The 23,575-nt window shown below is 43.0% G+C and overlaps 1 protein-coding gene across 4 annotated transcripts in view; it reads left to right on the top strand.

Moving 5' to 3' along the window:
* Window positions 1-23,575, top strand: part of pak5 (p21 protein (Cdc42/Rac)-activated kinase 5) — an 85,419-nt gene that overhangs the window by 33,466 nt on the left and 28,378 nt on the right. For 2 of the 4 annotated variants that reach the window (XM_086166997.1, XM_086166995.1), the window contains exons 2-3: window positions 5,943-6,166; window positions 8,261-8,305. In XM_086166997.1, the coding sequence (XP_086023123.1) occupies window positions 5,963-6,166; window positions 8,261-8,305 (249 nt within the window). In that variant the 5' untranslated portion in view covers window positions 5,943-5,962. The remainder of the gene's footprint in view (window positions 1-5,942; window positions 6,167-8,260; window positions 8,306-23,575) is intronic. The other 2 variants (XM_086166998.1, XM_086166996.1) reach the window with 1 other exon arrangement.

Raw genomic sequence — 23,575 nt, 5'->3', positions numbered from 1 at the left:
AAAAACGTCATTAAACCTCTCTTTTTCAAGTTAGCGACATAGCAAAATGTTAATTGCGACGCGTGTATTTGTAAGAGTTAATTTCCCTCCATCGCCAACATCAGGACGGGAACTTTAAATTCAAGTTTTACAACAATACAGTTGTAGAGTCGCAGTTAATGAGTCGATAGCCCTGCTGTTCCACACACACACGCCGCTCACTTCGCTCCCGCGCCGCTACATGTTTTATAATCTCCACCGTTTATTATCCGCCGCAATTTCTCACGACGGTGACATTGTTACTCTTTTCCGGAATAACCTTCCGGGCATTAAGCGTGAAGCTTCATAAAGTGTTTTACAGTCTGCCCATAAATTACCTCCCGAGAGGTGCTTATGTGGCGTCCGGGAGGAGCCGTGCAGTAAGTAGTCCCTCTCCATGGAGACGATCTCCACGGGCTTCCACTCAGAGCGTCCCGGTCCGAGTCGGTTGTAGCGTTAGCGGGAGGGCAGAGGCGAGCGCCGGCGGTCCGTCCGGACTGCGTTTCAGCCGCAAAAGTGCATGAATACGCTTCGTCCATCTGCTGTTCGACGCGCACTCGGTGGCATCGACGTGCGCGTGTTGTTGTGCCTCTCAGCGGTTGAGCTTGGCCTAGACAATTTAAGCCCCCACTAGCCGTTAATAATCTCATTCCCAAGACGTGACATCTAGGTCAGGGGTCTTCCGTCTTCTCTCGTGGCTTCGCAGGCCGCGGAGTCAGTGCTCGTCCGGCTCCTCCGACCGTTTCCGGGGAGAACGCGACACGCGGGGAGGATTCTGACCGGCGTCTCTCGAACGGAGGGTGCTGTATTTGAAGGTTATTTCATTTGAATTTTAAATGAGACCCTGATCGACAAAATCAAAATCGCGCAACGGCGATGACAGACCCGGAACGACCAAAAGGAAGGTCACGGGGTTTCTGTGCAACCTTTGGTGTTTTTAAAGATGCTGTAGACGCCTCCTGCTGGCCGTTTGAAAGAAGGCTGGTTTGTGGCACCTCTGCAGAGCTGACACATTCTCACATCTGCAGATTCACAAATATCGAGATATGGAACAATATGCATATCCATATGTTACCATGTATTCTTCGACATCAAGGGTCTCAGACTCGCAGCCCGCGGGCCAATTGCGGCCCTCGGAGGAATATTTTGTGGCTCTCTAGATGAAATCAAGTCACCTTTTTTCTCACATGCATCCGGGGGTTTTATACAGTGGGTTTCAAAAAAAAAAAAAAAAAAAAGGGCAAGGAAAAAATGAAAAAGTAACTTTGCAATGCATGTTGGCTCCAAATTTGACAAACAAAATTATTTTTTGATGAAAAAACATATTTCTATTTCTTATTTCTATAGAAATTACAAAAACAATAACAAAAAAAAAGGGGGAAAATTAAAAAGATTGATTTAATAACCAGAGTAACCTTGTAAACATAATACCTCCTCTTATACACGCTAACAATCAATTTTCTAATAAATTCTAGTGACAAATTTTCCCACGGTGACAAGATTTTCTCTTTTAACTCTACATGATTTTTCGAGTGAAATTTCATCAATTCTTTTTTAACATTCATTTTTAATATCAATTCATCATGTATTTTTTAGAGGAACAGTTCATATGAAGATTTTTATAATTTACCTGTTTACCCCCTTTACACTAAGATAAAGGAAAAATTTGGACTTGGTAATGATTTTACTGGTCGACATTAAATTACTAATTAAATTAATAATTGTGGGACCCGGACCAAAATGAGTTTGACACCCCTGATTTACAGTGTGAAAAATGAGATTAATACTGAAAAATTCAACATAAATAAATTCATCCGGGGATAACTTTCATGAATCCGTGTTAGCGTTTCAACAAAAAACTGGTCATTTGAACTTGTCCTTTCAAATATTTTCTTTTGTCATAGAAGAAACGGTATCATGATTCACATAGAATATTAATCTATCTCTTTATTTTAAATGTGACAGTAAGGCCGTGTTGTATTAATATCATAATATCTATATTATGCCGCTCTCATATAGAGCGTGTTTCGTAACGCAGAGACTCCAGTGATCACTTTGAATGTCTTCTTCCTTGTTTACAACATTCTGACATTGTTTTTGTTTGTTTACCGCTCTATGGCAACCCCGGGCTCTGCCGCCGCATTAGTGTCAGCCGATGATTCAAAAAGCTGATTCAGTGAAAAGCCGAGACCCCGTTCAGTCACCGTTCTTCACCCCGGAGCCTCCGGACGCCTCCTCGTTTGTTCCGCAGACGCCGTCGTCGTCGGCTTCAACCTCTGCCTTTGTCTTCAATCGCCGCATCCCGAGGATGAAATTACTCAGCGGTATAAACGGTGTGAGGCCGTTTACTTTGTTCACAAGCTCCAAGAATAGAATTAGGGTCAAAAACTTTCAGTGTGTGCGTAGAGGTTGAAGTGGACGCGGGCCAAAAATGGAAAGGGTTTAGCTCACGTGCTCGCCGTGTTGCGTAACACATGATCTGCAGCTCAGCGAAAAAATGAAAGGTGCAGAGCGAGCACGATGTGGAATTACTTGTTTTGTTTGTTTCTGGTATTCAAGGAAAATACCTTTCCAGAAAGGACTATTTATTGTTCTACAAAGTTTTTTTTTAATTTTTAATTTAATCAAAAAAATTACGCCTCTCGTTCTACATGCTCGCGCAGTCATTCTGCTTTCCAACTAACCAAAAACATGCAAAGCTGTATAGTTAAGCACTACTATCTCCTTTTTGTTTACGTGGCTCTCTCCCTCATGTTTTGTCTGTATACACACACCAGCTCACACATATCACCCCGAAATCGGCGAGTCGGGCTTTGGAAATATCACCGAGACAGAATATTTGATCCTAGACCATCTTGATAAATTGTCTCAGAGTTTGCATGTGTAAGTGTGTGTGTTCGCAGTTCGGCAGATGACAAGCTAACGTATTCAAGGGAATAATATGCACATCCACAGGTGTATCATGAATGTTTCACATTCATAGCTTCCGCTGCTTTCACACATCATTTCCTCTAGTCGATTTTTCAGAGTAGCAGAAAAGTTGGCATCTTTTTAACCTGCACCTTTTATGGCCCCTCAGGCAGGAGTTTTAAAAAACAAACCCTTCTTTTTACCCACAATGCTAACAGTTACGGAATAAACCGAGGCGTACGCTGGCTGCAATACAGAGTATTGTAAGCCTATGAGACGCAGTTCTGTCTCTGACTTAACACCTCCTTGATCCAGCGCTGCGCTTACCCAAGGCAGCAACAAGCTGCATGGTAATCTGTTGTGTTGCCATTGTGTGATAATATATGCATCACAAAAGCCTTAAGCCTCCCCGGCTTCCGTCTTCCTCCGCCACTTTTCTTTTCACACCCGTCGCCTTGTTTGCCCCGTTCGCTTATTTCTCCGCCGCCACGTAACCTCCTGACCGAGCGTCCCCTCCGGTGGCCTCTCGTCTCCGCGCCCAGCTCGCCGTCTTTCCTGTTCGTGACCTCTAATTGTGTTTGTCTGGTTCTCTAGAGACGGAGCGAAGGAAACGGTTTCTATCCTCCTTTGGTCACATTTTTATCTTTTTTATCTTTCTGTTTGAATTCACCTCCACAAACGGTCAAATACCAACATCTGTCACTGCGTTAGTTGAGGAAATGCAAAGTAAAGTGACCCCTTTTAGCGAGCAACCCTTGTAATATCATTTAAATTACTAGCTTTTCCAATGCGCCCATGTCTCCATTTATAAAATAATAATTACTGTCCAGAGACATGTCGGAGGTTTGTTGGACACCCTAAATTATGTCAGATAAATGAGAGCTAACTGTGGCACTTCGATTGAACAAATCCTCTATTCCTGGAGAGACCGATTTTTAAGGGAATTATTTTGCAGATTTAAAAACAATTAAAAAAAAAAAGATAGATCATTTATTGCTGATTTCAAGACCTTTTGAATTATGTGTAAATCAATGCTAATTTTTTTTTTTTTTCTGGCAATGTCGTGCCAATTTTATGTCATGAACTCATTTTCAGGGACGGATTGTTCATTGAATAAAAAATCTAATTGTCATCTGCGGTCATAATACATATTTTGAGATCTTTGCAAATATCAACTGTAATCAGAGGAAGGTTTACATTTGTTACATGGACCAAAAAAGTGGATTTTACATGATCTTTGTAAGGTCACTATGTCTTTCAGTGGACTGAACTTCACAATTCAAAAACTGCAAATCTCACCGGCGTCTGCATCATTACTACCAAACACCTAAGAAGTCGTACTTATAAGATTTTCTGCCTTAAATTTAAAAGACAGCTATGCATTACAGTTAAACTTGATTTTTTTTTTTTTTGTTAGATTCGAGGGGTATTTCAGTAAGTTCACCCGATCTAGGCTTGCTAGCTCATGTCGGGTATTTTCTAAAAAAACGTCTCTACCGCTAGCGTCAGTATTCAGTGTAAGAAAAGGAGGCTTGTCCTTTCAGCCGGAACGTCATCATTTCTCTCCAGATATCCCAAACCCAGCTTTCGCAAAGCCATTCTCGTCTTTGCTTTGTCTCCGAACTGTAAACTATCAGTCACTCCTGTCCAACCCAAGTGAGAATTTCAAGCTTCAGCAAACCGTAGAATGAATACATATTCAAATCCAGATCATGGAGCGGCGCGTGGGCCTGTTACTGATGCACCTTTGGTGGGGGGCGAGGGGGTTCCCGCTCTTGCGCATGCGCGACGAGCGCCGCCGTCTGCAAACATTATCTGTGCAAAAGCCATAACAGAATTGGAAAGCGAAAAATGACTAATGGAATCGGGAGGAAAAAGCACGTCTTTGTTTTCCGCCGAGAACAATGCCTCCTAGGAAAGGAGCGACACAGTAGATCCCTTTCACCGCCGCGCCGACCGCCATGACATTTTGTTCTGATGACCGGACGCCATAAATCCACCCGAGCCGGCGCAGTTGTGCGATGCTCCTCACACACACACACACACTTCATGTAAATCTCTATCAAACTAGCCTGAATAAACCCCTTCTATCTCAACTTGACATCATTTTTCTTCCTTTTTTACTTGCTCCAGTGCATCTGCGTGCAGTCTTTTCCGCCGTTTGTCTTACATAATCGATGTAGACACTTCTTTTTTTTTTTTTTTTTTTGTTGTTTGTTTTTTTTTTTTTTTTCTTCAGCTTGCCTGGACATTTGTGGTTGTTCTTGCCTTGTGTTTATCCCGCAGCATTAGGTCACGCGGCTGAACGCCACAGTAAACATTCCTTTAAAACTGCCCGTTACAGCCAAGTGATCGCTCAATTCAGCAGTCACATGAGGTTTGTTTGGCAGACCAGAAAGATACATTGTTTGTGCTTCGTTGTTTTTCTCATAATTGGCTGCTCATCGGTTGACCGAAGGGCTGTTTTCAGGGGTCTTTTAAGGCTTTTCCCCGAAAACCTGAGCTATTTCCATCTGTGTCGTCGCGTACAGCTTTATTTGTCATACCAGCATCCAGGCAGACATTTGGAGCTTTTTGCATTTTTGAAAAACCTCTTAGTTTGCGCTAAAATTGCAAAATTGAATGACCGGAGGCTCTCGTATTTTTAAGGGTCCCACTGTCAAAAAATAATTTTAACAGAGAATCGCAGGGTTTCCATCTGCTTGACGCACACATGATTGTTTTGCTGATGTATTTATTTATTTTAGATCATTTATCGGTGATATTCGCGAACTCATTGCTCTTTTTTTCACGCAATTAAATTCTTACGTCATGAACTCATTTTAAATTAAAAATCTAATGGTCATCTACTGATGGTGACACATATTCTGAGGTCCTCGCCAATACCAACCGTAATCAGAGGAATGTTAACATTTATTACATAGACCGAAAAGTCGCTTAACGGATTTTGCATGATCTTTGTAAGCCCAGTATAAATCTCAGTTTTGTTTTTTTGTTTTTTTTTTTTTCTCCAGGTTTGTCAGGGTTATCCAGCATGTTTGGGAAGAAGAAGAAACGGCTAGAGATCTCAGCTCCCTCAAACTTTGAGCACCGGGTCCACACGGGTTTCGACCCGCGGGAGCAAAAGTTCACCGGCCTGCCGCAGCAATGGCAGAGCCTCCTGGCCGACACGGCAAACCGCCCCAAGCCCATGGTGGACCCCTCGTACATCACCCCCATTCAGCTGGCGCCGATGAAGGTAGTATGAAAACAGTAACCCTGGGCTGTTTTCCCCGCCTGTCACTCACTTCAAGTCGTTTTTTTTTTTTTTTTCTCATTCTGATGTGGAATTCTCTGCGGTCCTCACTTTCTCCATCTGCAACCAGTTCTATCCCGTTTATAGAGGGATTCCTGCCCCGCATTAAAAATAAAAAGTTCGCCACTTTCTCGTTTTTTAAACCGTTTCCTCTTTTGCGGTTCAACATTTTTGTCTGACGTATGTTCGATAACATGAACTCGTCCGTTCCATTAAAATCTAATAATATGTTGCTTTAAGGGCGCATTGAGTGTATTGTTTGAATGGGTTGTGAATCCTTGCCTTCATGAGCCCCAGCGGGAAAATCCATACAGAGGACTACCCTGGTGTGTTAACAAATCAAAAATACACCATACAATTGAGATATTTATTCAAAAAAAACAAAAGAAACAGATCGGTCTCAGATCTACCTGAGCGCATGGAATTCAAATCCAACACTAGTGTGTTTTCCGGACTATTGAGCGCGCCTGAATAGAAGCGGCATCGGCTAAAAGTAAACAAATACATATATTTTTTACATAAATAGGCCACACTTGTCTATAAGCCGCAGGTGTCCTCATTGTTAAAGTTTGAATAAAATACATAACCGTAACATCCACAAATATGTGCTAGAAAATCCTTTTTTTAACACAGGCAGATGAAAAAGATTGATAATAAGTTACATAATGAAAAAGTCCATCCATCCATTCTATCCCCGCTTTGTCCTACTCCAGCTGATCGCTAAAACCATTAAAATCGTCTTCCGCGGCGTCGGAATCGAACGGCCTCAGAATTTCCCGATCATTTCGTGGGTCACGAGTGACGAGGCTAAATGTTTTGGCGGCATGAAGCGCGTCAACTCCAAAAATAATCTGTAAATTAACCGCATCGTTGTTTAAGCCGCAGTATTCAAAGAGGCAAAGACGGTAAGTGCATAGTAGATCAGGAGTATGTGTTTTTTTCCTGCTGGTTCGAGATTTTCCATTTTAATTTCACTCAATTTCCCATTCATATTGCAGAGGGATCTTTCTTTTTTTTTTTTCTCCACTGTGCTAATTCTTCTTCCCTTCCTCCCCTGTGACTGTAAATGTGTCCCCCCCCCTTTCTGAACCTTCTGAGTGTCTCCTCTGATGTGTTGTTGTTCATTGGTTCTTTGTTACGTATCCCGCTGACAGTTTTCTTTTCAAATCAGGAAAAAAAACAAAACAAAGATCAAGCAGCCGTACTTGGACTGCAGACCCTAATATTTGATAAATAAGCGCTGCGATACCGTGTGCAAGTTTCTTTGGGTTGTAGTTGGGCCTGTTCTTGCATACTGTACTTTGTATCAGGCCTCTTCGCAGGTCCCCGGCTTGGAAGACGGCATCTTTACTTTTCTCCCAGTGCGCATGCGCTTCACCGTGCAGCTTGTGTGACCAAAACTCCTATCCGAGCAGTAAATTCTTACTTCCTCATTCCCAGATCGTCGCAGTTGTCGTTTTCACACCCAGCTCGCAAGATGTTTAAATACCGTACCTCTGCACCCACGGGTGTGTCGGCTGACAAACGAGGTGTGTGTTCGGGTACTGCTGCGGACTGAGCGGTAAACATATATCTATCTGATATCTATCTGATATCATCTGTCATCCGATTAAAAAAAAAAAAAAAAAAAAAACCTCCAGCAATTGTTTTTCTTTTTCGAATTAGCATAAGATTTCCAAAGTTAGCAACAGAACGCTTGAAAATTCAATCTGAATTTTTCGCAAATGTTGACTTTCAAAAAACAAAACGAGTGTTTCTGGGGGAACTACGAGAAAAACTCCACGGGCTAAGGGTCCACAAGCATTTGAATAAAACGTGAAATTAAATTTATTTATTAGGATGGACACACACGGTTTGATCATATCTTCATAAGCTAACGGGCCAAATCACAGTTGCACATGCTAAACGTTGAACCGACACGGTCACTGCTGGCGAGACGTCCCCCAAATTCCTCCCAACAAAGAACAGCAATATGCCACAGGAGATATCTCTGAAGAGGGGGGAACAAGAAAAATAATTCTCTTGCTCTCTTCACAGATATCTCCCAAGAAAGCCCGGTCATCTGAAACGCCGTTGTCCAAAGTATGACTTCCTCTTCCCTTCTGTTAACCCCCTCTTCTAACCCTCCCTTATTTTCTTTTTGTGGCTACACTCACACGATCCCAGCCCGCCGTATTGTAACTACATCTCTCCTCAGCCGCCATGCCGCCGCGCATTCGGGCGGAGGTGGCGTATCGGCGGGAACACGACGAAGCACATGACATAACTCCATCGCTCCGCCGAGCCTTTTCTTAGACCTCATTTCCGCTCGCCTTTCGTTTCATTCGCATGAGCTTCCCTGGAGAGGAAAAAAAAAAAAAAAAGGCTAGATGAGCTGTATCGGCATGTTCCCGTGTTCCCCTCGAACCCGAGCGGGGTTGATAATGATAATAACGGTGGTGATGATGAGGTGCATGTTTCCATGACGATCGTTGCCGCTACCATGTAGAGCGCTAACCCTTTAGCCCAGGGGTGCTCACACTTTTACAGCATGCAAGCTACTTATAAAATGACCAAGTCAAAATGATCCCCCCCACAAGAAAAATACAAACCATTCTTTATGCGTACAATGTATGTTGACGTACCTTGCATAACCACATGAGCTAATATTGTACAACACAAAATAATGATGAACATTTTTTGGTCATTACCCACGTTCACTCTAATGACTTGCAGTGAATTGAATCGTAGTCCGGACAGTAGCCGCTGACGGCCGGCCTTATTGATAACGATTTCGTGACTCACCCGGAACGATGTTTCGGTCGCGCCTTCCGCTTTTGAAGTTTGTTGTGTGAAAAGTGACTGCTGTCCGGACGACTGGGATTTTAGTTCTTTCACCTTTCTCTTTCTCAGCTCGCTTTTCGGCGGGACGTCCGTGTCGTGTTTTTCCTCAAACGGTCCGAAAATGCCGCTGCACATTATCTTCTTTGGTATTGCGATGGTTGACGGGCAGATGAGGCGTACGCACTTTGAAAATGTCATCATGAAAAAAAAGTCCTCCTCCCGTTCCGTATGAAAGTTATACGTTTTTGTCTTCTTAATTGTTCCAGGTCCCCCACTCATTTTATAACCTTCTTAAGTTTAAGAGAAAAAACAGAGGGCTAAAAATTGGAGGTAACTTGCTGACTAGCTTGTTAGTTTTGATGCACCTCGCGCCGTTGTTTGTGCACCTGCAGTGACCTCAGTGTCCGAAAAAAATCAGATGTCATCTGACTGGCTGCCCTGTATATCAGTCATGTGACGGGATGGACGATAGGTTGACGATTTTTTTTTTTTTTATGTGATCTACCAGTATAACCTTTGCGACCTTGACGTAATGAACACCCCTGCTTTAGCCTATCTGAACTTTCCTTTGTTCGTGATGCTGTAGAATGCCATTTGGAAAGGTTTCCAGTAAGGGTGGCAATAAAAGTTGCCCCAAAAAATGCTAATAAACTTAAAAAAAGCCCATTTTAACCCGCATGTTTAGAAGAGGCCAATGGACGATGCTGATTATCCAACATCCTCATCAGGTACCAGGTGCATTCAAAGCTCCTGCTTGTCAGATAGTATTTTGCAGTAGCTAAGATGGTTGGAGGACATTTGTGCAACTCCTCGGTGTTAATTCACGCCCGGTCGTTGATCAGTCGTTATCCTCCCTCTTGGGGGGATAAAGCACCTGAAGTCTAAGGTCTTTCAAACACTGAATAAATCCAGCGCGAGCTGCTGATATTGAGAGTCTGGGTCTCCTCAGTCCGAAGCGGTGCCTTCGTGCCGCTAAACACACACTTTGCCAAAGCTGTGACAGTTTGTTGGTCTTCCGTTTTAGGAAAGTCACGATATTTGTTATTGTGACAGTGGATATGAAGCCTTTCCCCTCAGGAGTGTTTGTGTCTGAGACACACTGGTGTGTTTGATGGTGTCCCAGGCCTGTTAGAGGGCAAGGAAGAATCACAAAACCATGTTATTAAAATGACCATAGTGGCACAAGAAACAAGAGTCCAAGTGGAAATATCTGCTTAAAACTACATTAGATATATCCATATACATTTTAATATCTTATTTAAATGTTAATTCTAATCGAGAAATACTGCAGGGAGGAAATGAAACCGATGACTTTTCATCTGATCAGACAAAGTTGGGAACGGTGTTGTCTTTAGGGATGTCATTTGCTGCCCACCTAAAAAAGGCAATTAAAAATCTGATGCAATGAAATTCTAACATGCTTTGAAAACGTGTGTAATATTGTATCATGGATTGTCTAGGGATTCCTCACCAGTGTGTGTGTGTGTGTGTGTCACCCTCATTTCCAAGGTGGACATACTTTATTTATAGGGTCTCACTTGTGGCCTGATATCCCTGTCCTCTGGTTGGTATGACGTTTGATTGACATCAGGGTTCTTCTTCATGGCAGACTCCCACAGCTCTCTCTACTTAGTGTGTGTATGTGTGTGTGTGTGTGTGTGTGTGTTTACCAGGTGGGTATGGGCAAAGCTGTCCCCAGTCTGGCAAACTTCCACCGCTGTCCAACCAAACAAACAGAAGCAGGGACAGAGTAAGGTTAACATTTGCTTGCGTGCCTGTCCGATTTGTGCAAGCTGGAATGTGTGTGTGTGAGTGTGTGTGAGTGTCCGCGGTAAAAGGGGTCGGCCCGGTCATCGTGCTGAAATAGCTGCTATCTATGCCCTCTGGCTCCTGCGCTCATCGTTTATTCACAAGCCTGGTAGCCTTGTTGTCAAACTGCTCATCTCAGCCGAGCATTAGTATTGCTTTAAGCTTTGGTTCTCATCTCCGTTCTCCCTTCCTTCTTTCTCCTGTACCAGCCTGCAGCACGCATGCTAATCCAGAAGCGCAAGCTAACGCCGTGCCCAAGCAGCACTAAACATGTCTTATTTGAAAATGCGTCCTCGGACATGTTCTCATGTTGACATTGTGTTTTTTTTTTTTTTACGTGATCCCAGATTACGCGTGTTAACGCGGTGCGTTCATCAGCGCTCGGAGGGGCGCGGCCGCCGCCGTTATTAACGGCCGGCTCATGTTGCACCTTGACTCTCACACCCCCAAATTGCGACTCGTATGGAAGTAATTTACCGCGACGGTTGGTGTGTGTGTGCGTGCCTGTTTACGTTCAAGGCTCCTCTCCGTCCCACGTGCCCGTGGATGCATATGGGCCCGCTAATTCGATCTTCCCGTTTCAATTTGCTCATGTTTCCGAGGCGGAGGCCGATATTAGATGTCCGGTTTCTTGTAAACGAGCGAAGATTTCTCGTGACGGCGCATTCTTCTCGCTGCCGGATCCCCGCTGCCCAACGGCGCTGCAATGCATTGAATCAAAGCGGCAATATTTAACGGTGCAAGGTGTCGTCGCGCTGATAGCGGCCGATAGCAATGATAATAGAATCATCTTCCCAGTGTACTGATATCAATAACGATATTTTTCGGTGAAAAATGTCGATACATCTATGAGCATTTTTTGTTTTTTGTCGTTTAACCCTTCCTGAATCTGCCAGATTTTTAAAGGGCGCATTCACAGATTCTAGCGTCTTTTGACATTTTGTCAGGGGCCCTTTTTTCTTCCGACTCTGAACTGCTCAAGCAGTTGAGATAACGCTTATTGTATATATTGGATGACGCTTAAATTCACCGATCCCGGTGTCACTGGACTGCTAAGAGAGACAGAAATCAAAAATTTAGTTCATGAGAACTGAGCAATGCATGTTTTCTGTGAATGCAATTAAAAATGCTCCGTCCGAAGAAATGATTGCTTGAAATGAAGTTCCTGGCAAGGTTTTTTATAAAATACCGTCATGATTCCTGAATCAAATGATTACACATAGATTAGAACTGACTCTTATATGGGTCATATGTCCTTCTAATACCCCTTTGTCCTTCAAATAAAAACCAGACCCCGCGGAGAATCCGAATGGAATCTCCCGATATGTTAATGTCTTTTAGTTTCGGCGTCAAATTCGGCAGAACGCCGTCTGTTTATTCAAATGAAATCACAAGAGCGCCTTTTAATTCAACCTGGCGTTGTCTATTTTAAGTGCTCGCACCACCGTGGCGCTTCGTTTCATCCTCGCACTTTGTGCGTTCCATCTTGCAAATGAGGACAAACCAACGGTTCGGGGTTGATGTTGAGAATAATGCGAAGGTAATGATTTAAAGAGCTGTTTACTGGCAGTTCTAAAAAAAGAAAAAAAAAAATCCAATGAATAGGGTGTCGTATACATGTGTGGGTGTGTATAGCTATATTTATGCTAAGTGTTTTAGCTTATGTTTTTATCCTGCTTCTCTCAGTGAATTTAATGAGCCCTTGGGGATAAATAAGGTGATTGAATTGAATTGAATTTTCTGTCTCGGTTTCTCCGTGTTCTCCCCTCGTTCTCCTGTATTTCCCCCCTCAGTCCAGGAACACGAGGAGGATCATTGGAGACCCTAAAATGCCCAGACGTTTCTGGTTGTTTTTGATCGACCGGCAACTGGCGAGTATAGATTATGAATGAATATTGATTAGTGCGGTCAGTATTTTGAGGATTTGCAATTGCCTGGATTGTTGGCTTTGTTTTGTAAATAAAGCAATATAAGTATATTCAAAGAGGCGATATGGCTGAATTGGGGCGGGGGGTGAAATGTGAATACCAAGATAATATGTTAGAGCAATAAATCAGGTTTTAAGTGGCTGTTGTTGTCAGATTAGACTTTGGGTTCTACGAGAACAGACCCGGGCATTTTACGTCCCGTTTCACTTTTTTATGCGGTATTTTCAATCAATATTGAATTTAGAAACTCCTGATTTTTTTTCCTTTCGTTTAATTTTGTGCGGATGATTACATACGAAATAATGTCGGCACATTTATATGATCACGAATGATTTTAAAGTTGAAATAAAATGCCATAATATTTAAATTGCAATTTTCATTTTCTTCAATTTACTTAATACCTAGTTGGCCTGTGCATAAAGATTAAATTAAAAAATGTGGCCCGCCAGCCAAAATAATTGCCCACCCTGTACTAGAAAGACCGTTAAAACAGATATTTAATGTGTGAAACGTGTTTCCCTGTTAGCGGTTACTCTGGGATATGACAGAAATGGAATCAAACTTCTAAAACAAAGTTTGATTACATTTGTGTGCATTGACCGGCGGGGCAGAGCCTGCAGGAGGAGGCTGCCGGGTGAGGAGCTTCACGCAGACAGAGAGCAACTGGTGGTCGCCGACGCCAGACGGGTTAAAGATAGCGCGAATGCTGCTGAGGTTTATGAAACTTCTACCTAAGACTTTACCTCTGAGATCATTCACGGTAAGATGCCACCAATAAATGAAAATCAGTCTTTTTTAGCACCGCTTAGGTAAGTTGTCTGCACTTACCTGCAGGATTGTGACGGAGTCTGTTATTCCTAGTAAAGTTTCCCGGATTAATCAAAGTTTACTCAGTCCTTGAACTTATTCGTCATTGCAAACTATTCAATTCAATGTTCTTATATATTTACTTCTTATCAGTTGTATGAATTTTCTCTTAGTTTAGTCAACATTCATGTCTTTGTTGCTAGATTAAAAAACAACATAGTTAGATAACACACATAAAAATTGCAGAGTTTAAAAGGTAAATAAGGACGGTGTTATAATCCGTGTTCTTATATACATCCTTTCCCTCAAGTTTGTTTCTTTTTTTATTCTTGCATTTCCCAAAATGCCTCCCGAGTCAGTGGGTGAACTCCTCGCTCTGCATGCTGTTGGCGGTGTAGGTGGACGGAGCTCAGCTGATATTTTAGGTAGCTAAACATTTTCTGTGCTTGTCAAAGCCATTATAGCTGCACTCCAAATAGCTCGACCTTACATCACACTGGAGGGAGAAATAAGGAAAAATGCCAGTGAATGTTACGCAACAACTTTTAAGTGTTTTTGGCCATCGGTGGGAACATTCATTTTTAGAAATGGCAGCATTGCAGTTACATTTTAAATGTGTTCATTCTCAACATATCTGAACATTGGCCGAGTTCTAAGCAAGGTTGCAGCCATAAAGAGGATTTAGAAGAGTTTAGAGCGGGGGAAGGCGGCAACTTTTTCTTTGAATTAATATTCACTGGAAATCTTGCAAATAAATGCTAATTTATCAGTTGATCACACCAGGATTAGGAAAATGCTGAGTGATGCTGCAAAATGAATCGAACTCAAATGACCATCTTTTCCACCGCTTATCCTGCACTCAGGGTCCCGGCGGGTCTTTCAAGAATGCATGATTTTATAGCGGGGAAAGAAAAGCGGAGAAAACCCGAGCAGACTCGCGGAGAACAGTCAGAATCGACCAGGGAACCCTCATTGTTATGAGGCAGACGTGCTAACCCCTGCAGAAAACACTGCGGAAAACATCTGTGAGAATGTTTGTGAACTCCAGCGAAGGAAAAAAAAAAAAAAAAAAAAGTACAAATCCCTTGAATACCCTTTAAATGAGCATCTATTAATTGCCACTGAAATGCGCCGCTAAAAATCGACAATAAATAATCTGCCCTTAGCTCGGTTGAAATGACTTATCAGTTGAAAGAATTCTTTTTCTGGTTCGACCGTTTGTAAGTGTTCTGCTCCTCGTAAAACCTGTACACTCGCATTAGGTTTGTTTGTGTCGCGCGTCGGATCCAGTGAAGCCGAGGAGATTGCACTTCCTGTAAGGGCAACAATAACGGCTCCGGAGGAGCGTCGGCCGGTTCGGCGTTACTGAAAAGTGTCACGCGGCGCTCCGGAAGGTGACGAGGGAGGAAACCCGATCGTCGGTTCGGCCCGGATGCAGGCGGGGCGGACCGATGGCCGGGGGTCAAAGCGCGACAGGGGTCCGGACCGACCCCGAGAGCTGCGCTAGCGAAGGGCCTAGGGAGCTCGGGAGGCGGATGCTGAGGACCGAGCAGGAGGCGCTCAAACCCCGGGCGCAGACGAGTCCTAAACACTTTCAGGTGGGCTTTTTTTTTTTTTTTTTTGTTTGGGTGCGCCAGGGCTGCATGCTGGTATGCTGGCTTTGCAGATTTGTCCGTGCAACATTTGTCGCTTCTCTCTGCCAGCACGAACGCACACGCGCTACGCTTCAACCGTTGCAGGTGGTTCTGAGGTAGCGTTTATCCGGCGTCTCTCTGCTCGCCAGGTGTTCGGAGGGTCACGCATTGGGCTATGTTTAAAGCACGTTTCTATTTTTATTGCATTTCTAGGATTGGGCTCTGACATTCCATTAATTATAGCCGTGCAGAGCCAAGGTTGTTCTCTCATGTTTCCCGAGCGAGAGCAGGTCGGCGCTCGTAAAAGCTGCGTGGCGGTTATTTTGGTTGCCGCGCCGCATGTAACATATGGAGACGGAGTTAAGGGGGATAGTTTTTCGGATGAAACGGGGTCACCCGGTCATTCAGAAATGGAAACCCGCGTGTTTCCCGAGCGCCGATGCGACGTTTCACGGCTAATCTCGGGAAGCGTCGACCGAACATCGCCCATGTTTGGTCGAACCCGTTGAACTCCGCCGGAGCCGGTCTGGATTTTTCCCAACAGCTGTCTTCAAGGTGTTGGACGCTAAATACCTCCGACATTGTCTCCAGTTGACCGTGTTCTTTGTGCGGACAAAACAAACCCCTACAGGCAGCTGTAAGGGAGATCTCTGTTTTGATTCATCATCGTTCGCGCGATGCGATCGATGCACGGAGATGCTCCTACCCGTCTTTCATTTTGGAAAACTGTAACACGACCCTCGAGACTCAACGGAGAACAGAATCGTCTTCAAAAACGGATCCGCCCGACAAGTTTGACTTCACCCCTCGGTTCGCTTCGGCTTAAGATTTCGAGCAGAAACGGCCGCAAAAAGACGTTTCTATCTTTCATCGATGCAGAATTGGTCAAAGCGGAAATAGATTTGAAAGAAAACAACTTGATTGATGTGCGTGCATGCAGGCATGGGCTTACATGACCATGCATGCCCCTCACACACACACACACACACACACACACACACACACACACACACACACACACACACACACACACAGATAGAGAGAGCATCTGTCTTTCCTGGCACAGAGCTGAAGTGGATGGCATTGATTTAGACCTCTCTCATTCCTTCCTCCTCCTCCTCCCCTGCTTCCTCACTTTGTCTTCTCTCATTGCTGCCATTCACAGTCACATTCCGCAAATCACCTCTCGCTGAGGCTTCGGAGCTGCAGTCAGTCAGCGGGTGGGTTTGGGGGGGGATTTTGGCTTTCAGCAACACACACGCCACGCTGCCAGGGCAGCTCAGAACGTCCTGGCTAACAAACATCCTTCAGTGTCTTGAGTGTGGGATTTTTGTTGGAAGGACATTTATGCTATGAATTTTAAATAGGGAGACGGCTGCTGCGGGGAAGTTGTTGGTGGAGATGTCTAGTGCTTTAAAGAAAAGTGCAGATTTTTAAAAGGATTGGACGGGGCTTCCAGTTTCTTGATGAGAAACTGCAGGGTGACTCCAAAATCCTAATCGTCTTGAACACATTAATTCTTCGCGTCTTGCCCGGCGAGTACGAGCAAGTCTCTTTTTGCCGTTTTGTTAATGTCACTTTTAGCGAGCCGCCCCTAAAGAAAAAACAAAAAGACAAAAAGTCTTCAGTTTGATTTGCGCTTTTTTAATTTTAATTCTGGAGTGGTCGTGTTTGATGCCCGGACCTGCAGAGTCCTCATGTGGTCAGAGAGGAAACTACAACTCCCCTCGTCCACCTCCATCCATCTCCTGCATCCTCTGTGGCGGCAGCACAGAACCATAATAATAATAATAACATGATCATTTCATTTACATATCGTACAAAGGCAGTATAAAACAGCACGAGCGCATTTTTGTCACGAGTTCAGCTGCGAGTTGTGTTTACTTGTGCGCTCACGTCTTACTCTGTCATCTGCGAAGGGAGCTGCATTCAAAGTGAGAGAAAAGGCTTTTGCGGCTTCGTGACTAAAATGCCTCACGTGTCTGATTTTCCCTTCAGCCCCGCTTCGGTTTCACATCAAACCCATGCAGTGGCCATGGCAACCATACCTCCATCAGCCATTTTATTTTTATTTGTGCTTCGTGCAGTTCGGACCCCGATCGACAGATCGTTCGCCCGCTAAAATCGCACAAAGCAAATCTGGTTTTAATCAATAAAAAGCAAAACATTTTCGGCAGAATCTTTATCCACTGTTAATCAATTCCAACAACAATTGTGTGTTCGCCCGTGTTCCCTCCCCATCACCCGCCTACTGTTCACATTTAACCCCTGCTGTGTACTTTTTGATGTGACCTTGTGAGATACAGCATCATAGCATCATGTTCATGCGCGTATGTGTGTGTGTGTGTGTGAGACACGCCCGGGGATAAAACCAAGTTGTGATGAATGATAATTAGGGGAGGAACAGCAGAGGGAGAAGGTCTAATGAGTGGGAAAAAGAGCAAAGTGTGATGGTTGAATGAGGATCTGGGCCAGCAGTTTGTTGGAGGATCTATAACCGGCCGATGAGGCTGAGATTAATGAGCGCCGCCGTGCCGTTTATCTGGAGCTGGCAGCTGCCTGTTTGTCCGTCTCAGAGCGGACATGAATGCAATTGAGGGACGTCCAATTGACCCCCCCGTCTCGCTCCTCTCCGCCCTGGGAGCTGAAAGTTTCTGAGACGGCGGCCGCTCGCTCAGTTTACTGGAAAGAGGAGGCGCCGGTTGCGTGGAGCAGGCGTGCAAATGTTTCTTGAGATCTGTTTAGAACAGGGGGGTCAAACTCATTTTGGTCCGGGGACCACATACGGCCTAATTTGATATCACGGGGGTCGGACCAGTAAAATCATTACCTAGAAGTAACTCGAAGTCCAAATTTTTCCTTTGTTTCAGTGTAAAGGGGGTAAACAGGTAAATTAAAAAAATCTTTATATGTGCTGAACTGTTCCTCTAAAACAAAAACATGACAAATTAATATTAAAAAAAGAATGGATGAAATTACACCCTAAAAATATTGTTGAATAAAAGAGAAAATATTCTTAAATCAATCTTTTTAATGACGCCCGTTTTTTTTTCGTTTTTTTTTTTTTTGGTTTCATTTTTGTGTTTTTTTTTATAGAAATAAGAAAAGATCGTTTAAATAATGTCACTAGATGTTTTTTTCATCAAAAAATAATTTTGTTTTCAAATTTTGAAGCAAAAAATACATTGCAAGGTTACTTTTTCCATTTTTTCCTTGCCTATTTTTTAATTTTTTAAGTCCACCGTATAAAACCCCCAGATGCATGTGAGAAAAGATTTGATTTCATGCAGGGGGCCACAAAATATTGCTCTGAGGGCCGCAAATGGCCCTCGGGCCGCGATTCTGAGACCCGTGTTTTAGAAGATGAGGGTTGTTTTTCGATGCTCTTTCCCGATACAGGTTGTCCAGGCTTCGGGCATCCATAGCGGATTTGATCCAGTTGTGTATCTGTATTTCACCACTAATCTGGATCCGTCCTGTGTGACTCGTGTATCCTAGAGCTCGGAGCTCAGACTCCCTTCCCAACTGAGGCAAAAGAGCACGTTGAGGTGTTTGGGTCTGAGGCCGCACCGCTGATTTATTTGTCCCTGAGGGGCAATGAACATTAAGAGTAAATTTAAAAAAAAATTGAATAAATGGAATAAATGAAAATTAAAAAAAAAAAAGATGAGGAAAAAAAGAGAATCATATATATATAAATAAAAATAAATTGCTTCACAAACTTGTGCAGATTGCTATTACCAAATCGCTCTGAATTTATATAATAAATATTAATTACACTCAGTAAGGTGTGTGTGGAGGGGGGTGCGGCTGGCTCGGTGATTTGCAGGATTGCGAGGCATCGAGGAGTCGGTGCCCTGAAAATCATCTTCTTGCTCTGCCTACGCAACATTTAAAACTCTTAAAAAAAACAGTATTTTATAAACAGAAATGAACTTGATTGTACTTTTCACATTCGGCCAAAAACGGAATCCAACTGCATCTGCAGCAGAAGTGCGAGGTCGACCGACTGGTGGACGGACAGATGTTTGTCTTCTGCAAAACACAAAGCCGTCCTCGTCAGTCATGACCAGTTTTCTTCGAAAGACATCTTTCAAGCTAAAATGTACTTATTCTGATCCCTGAAACGCGCTTTCCGAAATATACCGTCCTTGAGTCGCGCCGCCAAGCCGTGATGGGCTCATAATCCAGAGACGTTGTCATTGTATTTTAATTTAAATTAATGACTGCAAAGCGGGACAAATGGTCTTTCAACCATAACGTCCAAATTAATTGTGAAAAATATCCTTTGCCAAGACGCGTCTCTGCCGTTGTTGTCTTGGTCAGACGTTGTCATTGTGGAGGAAGTGGATAAACGTGATTGCACATGTGATTTTTGCTGGTTCTGTTTGACCTACATTTCATTTCGTCGGTCATGCAGTGCATTCAGCTCAGTTCGACACTCGTTATTACTATTTTTTGTTTTTCCTGAACGGTAACTGATGTACATAGAAACTTTTTGAAAGAACAGGTGAAGTGAAAGAGCTGAAATATTCTGGCTGGTTTATTGTTTGTGCTTTCGGGATATTTTTGGAAACAGTTTTTATTAAATAGTTGATCTTACTCATGAAACCAAAAGTTTACCCACAAGTTGCAATATCTGCATGCGTCATTTTTTAAAATTGCTTTTAATTTTGAATATTTGTCGGCTGCCCCGGAGGAGAGTTGTCCAGCTTTATCAGAATGATTTCCAGTCAGTATATTATTATAATTATCCACCTATTCTATTAAACCCGGAGTAATAGCCAGCGCAACTAACAGGCTTCTGGATGGCCCAAGGAAACGGGTCAGCTCACAGCCTATTAATCATGGATATATTAAAAAAAAAAAAAAAAAACTCCTTCGCTAATCCTGGTCGTGTTTGATAAGACCTCAACTACGGTTCTGCTAATAATGTGTCAAGAACGCGGCGAGACCGTTGTGTGAAATCCTCATCTAAGTAACACAGGTGGGTCAACCCGTCAGCCCGCTCAGATCCCGGGTCACGGCGGACGGCGACGGGAGGTCGTGGATTAGTCACTCTAATTATTCGCAGGAATCTCGGATGAGTCTCGGCGAGGCTCATTATCGGAGGCCTGACTGTAGTTTGTCCCCTCTGTCAAATGAACATTTGCATCATTTGGAAATGTGCTGGTTTAGAAGTGAAATTCCGAGTTTGTCCAGCAGAGGCCAGCAGAGCGTAAGAAAAGAAACGATGAACTTTTTATACGCATAAAAACTCTGATACATACTATTGTTTTATGAGTAAAATTACTGACATCGTGATGTTTAGAGTTTATGTTTGGAAGTATTCAAAACTGTTAGGAAGTTATACACTAAAAATATGCCAATTTTACCATTTGAACCCTATTTCGAGTCAAAGCGGCTTTTATTGTCAATTCCTTTCACATGCATTGGACAAACAAAGGAGTTGGAATTATATTGCTCACTATTTCTCATTTAGATCCCTGACAGAACAGAATATAGTGAAGACAGGGCAACATAGATAAGTGTCCCGATTGTAACAAGAGTAATAAATCACATTTATGCCTTGTTACAACCGTAACCAGAAATAAGTCTAAAACTAAACAGAGAAGTACACTTTTTATGTCATATTTAACACTGGAGCAAATTCTGAAGTTGTGAGATTTGTAATGCCATAATCACTAAAAAGGAGAACAGTATTAATATTTAAAATTGATATTTAATATTTATAAAAATGTTTAGTTTTTTGTCACATAATCAAAGTTTCATTCATCTACCTGTTCCATTAAGTTTCATGTCTTCTCATGTTGACGTTCACTCAAATGATTAGGGATTATCTAACAGAGTTACTGGCTTCTTGTTACTCAACATGGTTGATTGTACAAAAAAAAACACAGTTGAATCGGTAATCAGCTTGTCTTCAGTCAACAACAGCATAAAAACAATCGATTATGTCCTTATTTTAATATTTTTTTTTGTTTTCATGTGAGGGCAGTGATGGGTAACGCTCATCTTCATGTCTGTTCGTAAATCCGCTGAAAACGCCCGCGCTCTGCTCGAGTCACTAAATTCCACGTAAAGAAAAAAAAACCTGGTTTGACATCTGTGACTCGAATAGACACGAAAAAATATCAAATCAGACTGGAGCTTTTTTTTTTTTTTTTTTTAAAGCGGCTGGTAGTGAATTATATAATAGGCCATTCACTTGAAATGAGTCAAAGCCAAAGTCTGTCAGCTTTATTGACAATTTCTGAACAGTAAACATTAAACTATATGATATAAATTTAGACTAAGTTACCAAGCTGATCTAAATATTATTTTTGATTGTTTATGATTTATTGATTATATTATTCTTTTGATGATTCCCCCCAGATGCTCCAGCATTGTAATATTATCGGCATTTTCAGTCATTTCTGTGTTGCGTGTCCGTCCTGTAGAGGGCGCTGCCACCGCGCTCTTCGTGACGCTGACAAGAAGCCGAGGTAAACAAGTCAACAAATCATAAAGGCGTTCAAACACGATCGGTGTAACACGGAGTGGTGGAAGGGGCGCTGAGGGATGAGTCTCAGCCAACAGCGACGCTCAACAAACATTTGTAAAAAAAAGGATATTGACGGGGAAAATGGCAACATCTTGCTGAAACCCCGACTCCGAGCAACATACAGCAGTCAGAGGGGAAACTTTATCAACATTTAATGTGCTTCACCACCTTTTAATCGTAAATCACATTTTCATAAAGCTCTCCGACTTCATTTTCAGTCTGCTGCCCATTTTAAGCAATTTGCAGTTCATTTTTAGCAAATTTCTTTTTTTTTTTTTTTTTAATTGTAATTACTTTGCTTGTTGATTTTTTTTTTTTTTCTTGCTGTTTTGTTGAACTTTTTCTCTATTTCATAATAATTACAGCTATATTATGTTGGTCATAGTCCTTTTGTAAATGAATTAGCCGTGCACCTTTTTACTCTAGAGCTCCTCTTGGTTTCGTCGCTGGCACCCCATCCTCCAGCAGAGAGAGCCAGACGATAAGCACTCGCATCTCCGCATTTACCCGACTCCGCCGGGATTATCTCTGCAAATCCTCGCTGTTACCGGTGATGCACGATGTTTTTTTCCCCCCCGACTTCTTGTCGTACAGCATCGCATCAGTACCGATCAGTAATGATACGATTGCCTTTATTAATCTTGCCAGCGATCAATAATCCCGACTGTTTGTTCGCGTAGCATCTGGAGTGGTTGCTCTATTTAATTATTCATTAATCAGCGCTGCGGCTCAGGTTTGGGCTTTATCTGTTGATGCAAGAGCACCGATATTATCTCAAATAAGCTCCTGTTCAGAAATGGTTGACTGGTGCGGGAGGATACGGCGCTCCAGGAGCAGCGGTACCACAAGTGTGCGCCGTCCGGCGTGTTTTCTGCAGCACGAGTCGTGATAGCTAGTCGGGGCGGAGATGGTGCGCGGGGAAAACAATATGGAAAAATAAGAAGAGAGAAAACAGGGGTGGGGGGGGATGGGGTTGCGGATGAGAGATGATAAATATTGTTGTCGTAATTAGACACGCCGTCTCTTTGTGTACTTCGGGAGAACAAGCACAGCACGCTCGCATTCCCCTGTCAAAAATCCCATTTGTGCGGGTTTTGTACTGGCAGGACTGAGAGTTCGGAGTGGGTGTGTTGAGTAGGCGATGTTCTCTGCTCTGTGTGTGTGTGTGTGTGTGTGTGTGTGTGTATGTGTGTGTGTGTGTGTGTGTGTGTGTGTGTGCGGGCTACGGAGAGAAGTGCGGAGAGTGGGGTTTCAGTAGGTGATTAGTTCCCATGTGTGACTAATGACCCACGGAGGGGGGGAGTTCCACATCTGCTTCTGTTGCAGTGCATGTTGTGCACAATTGTCGTGCGCGCACTCCTCTGTACGAAACAGGCACTTGAACTTTGTCGGTTAAATCAAAAAGCATGCGTCGTTACAGCATCACGGTAAATGACCCGAAAAAAACTGAAACTGGTTTGGATTCATGTCACCATCAGTGCAGTGACTCAGTGGTACTACATCAATTATTAATTTCAGGGTCATTAATAGGGAATTTATTTCTCTGTAAGTAATTAATTGTTGGAAACATTTCTGGCTTTCTTTGGGTCATCTTTTTTCCAGATGATTTTAGACATTTTTTCTTTTTTTTTTAATTTTTTTTTTTAATGTCTTATTATTTTCTTTCTTTATATTCAGGGAAGTGTAAATTTTAGATTTAAGATTTTGCAGATGAGTGGATATGCTCTTTAAGATGTTCGCAACCCGGTGATCACGTGTGAAACGCAAGGCCCGCGGGCCAAATGTGGCCCGCCACATCATTTTCTGT

The sequence above is a fragment of the Fistularia commersonii genome, chromosome 20 (assembly GCF_037954325.1).
Source record: "Fistularia commersonii isolate RoL2024-O1a breed Wild chromosome 20, RoL_Fcom_v1.0, whole genome shotgun sequence".
NCBI lineage: Eukaryota > Metazoa > Chordata > Actinopteri > Syngnathiformes > Fistulariidae > Fistularia > Fistularia commersonii.
The sequence above is the reverse complement of the archived record's forward strand: the minus strand, read 5'-3'. Positions and strand labels throughout refer to the sequence as shown.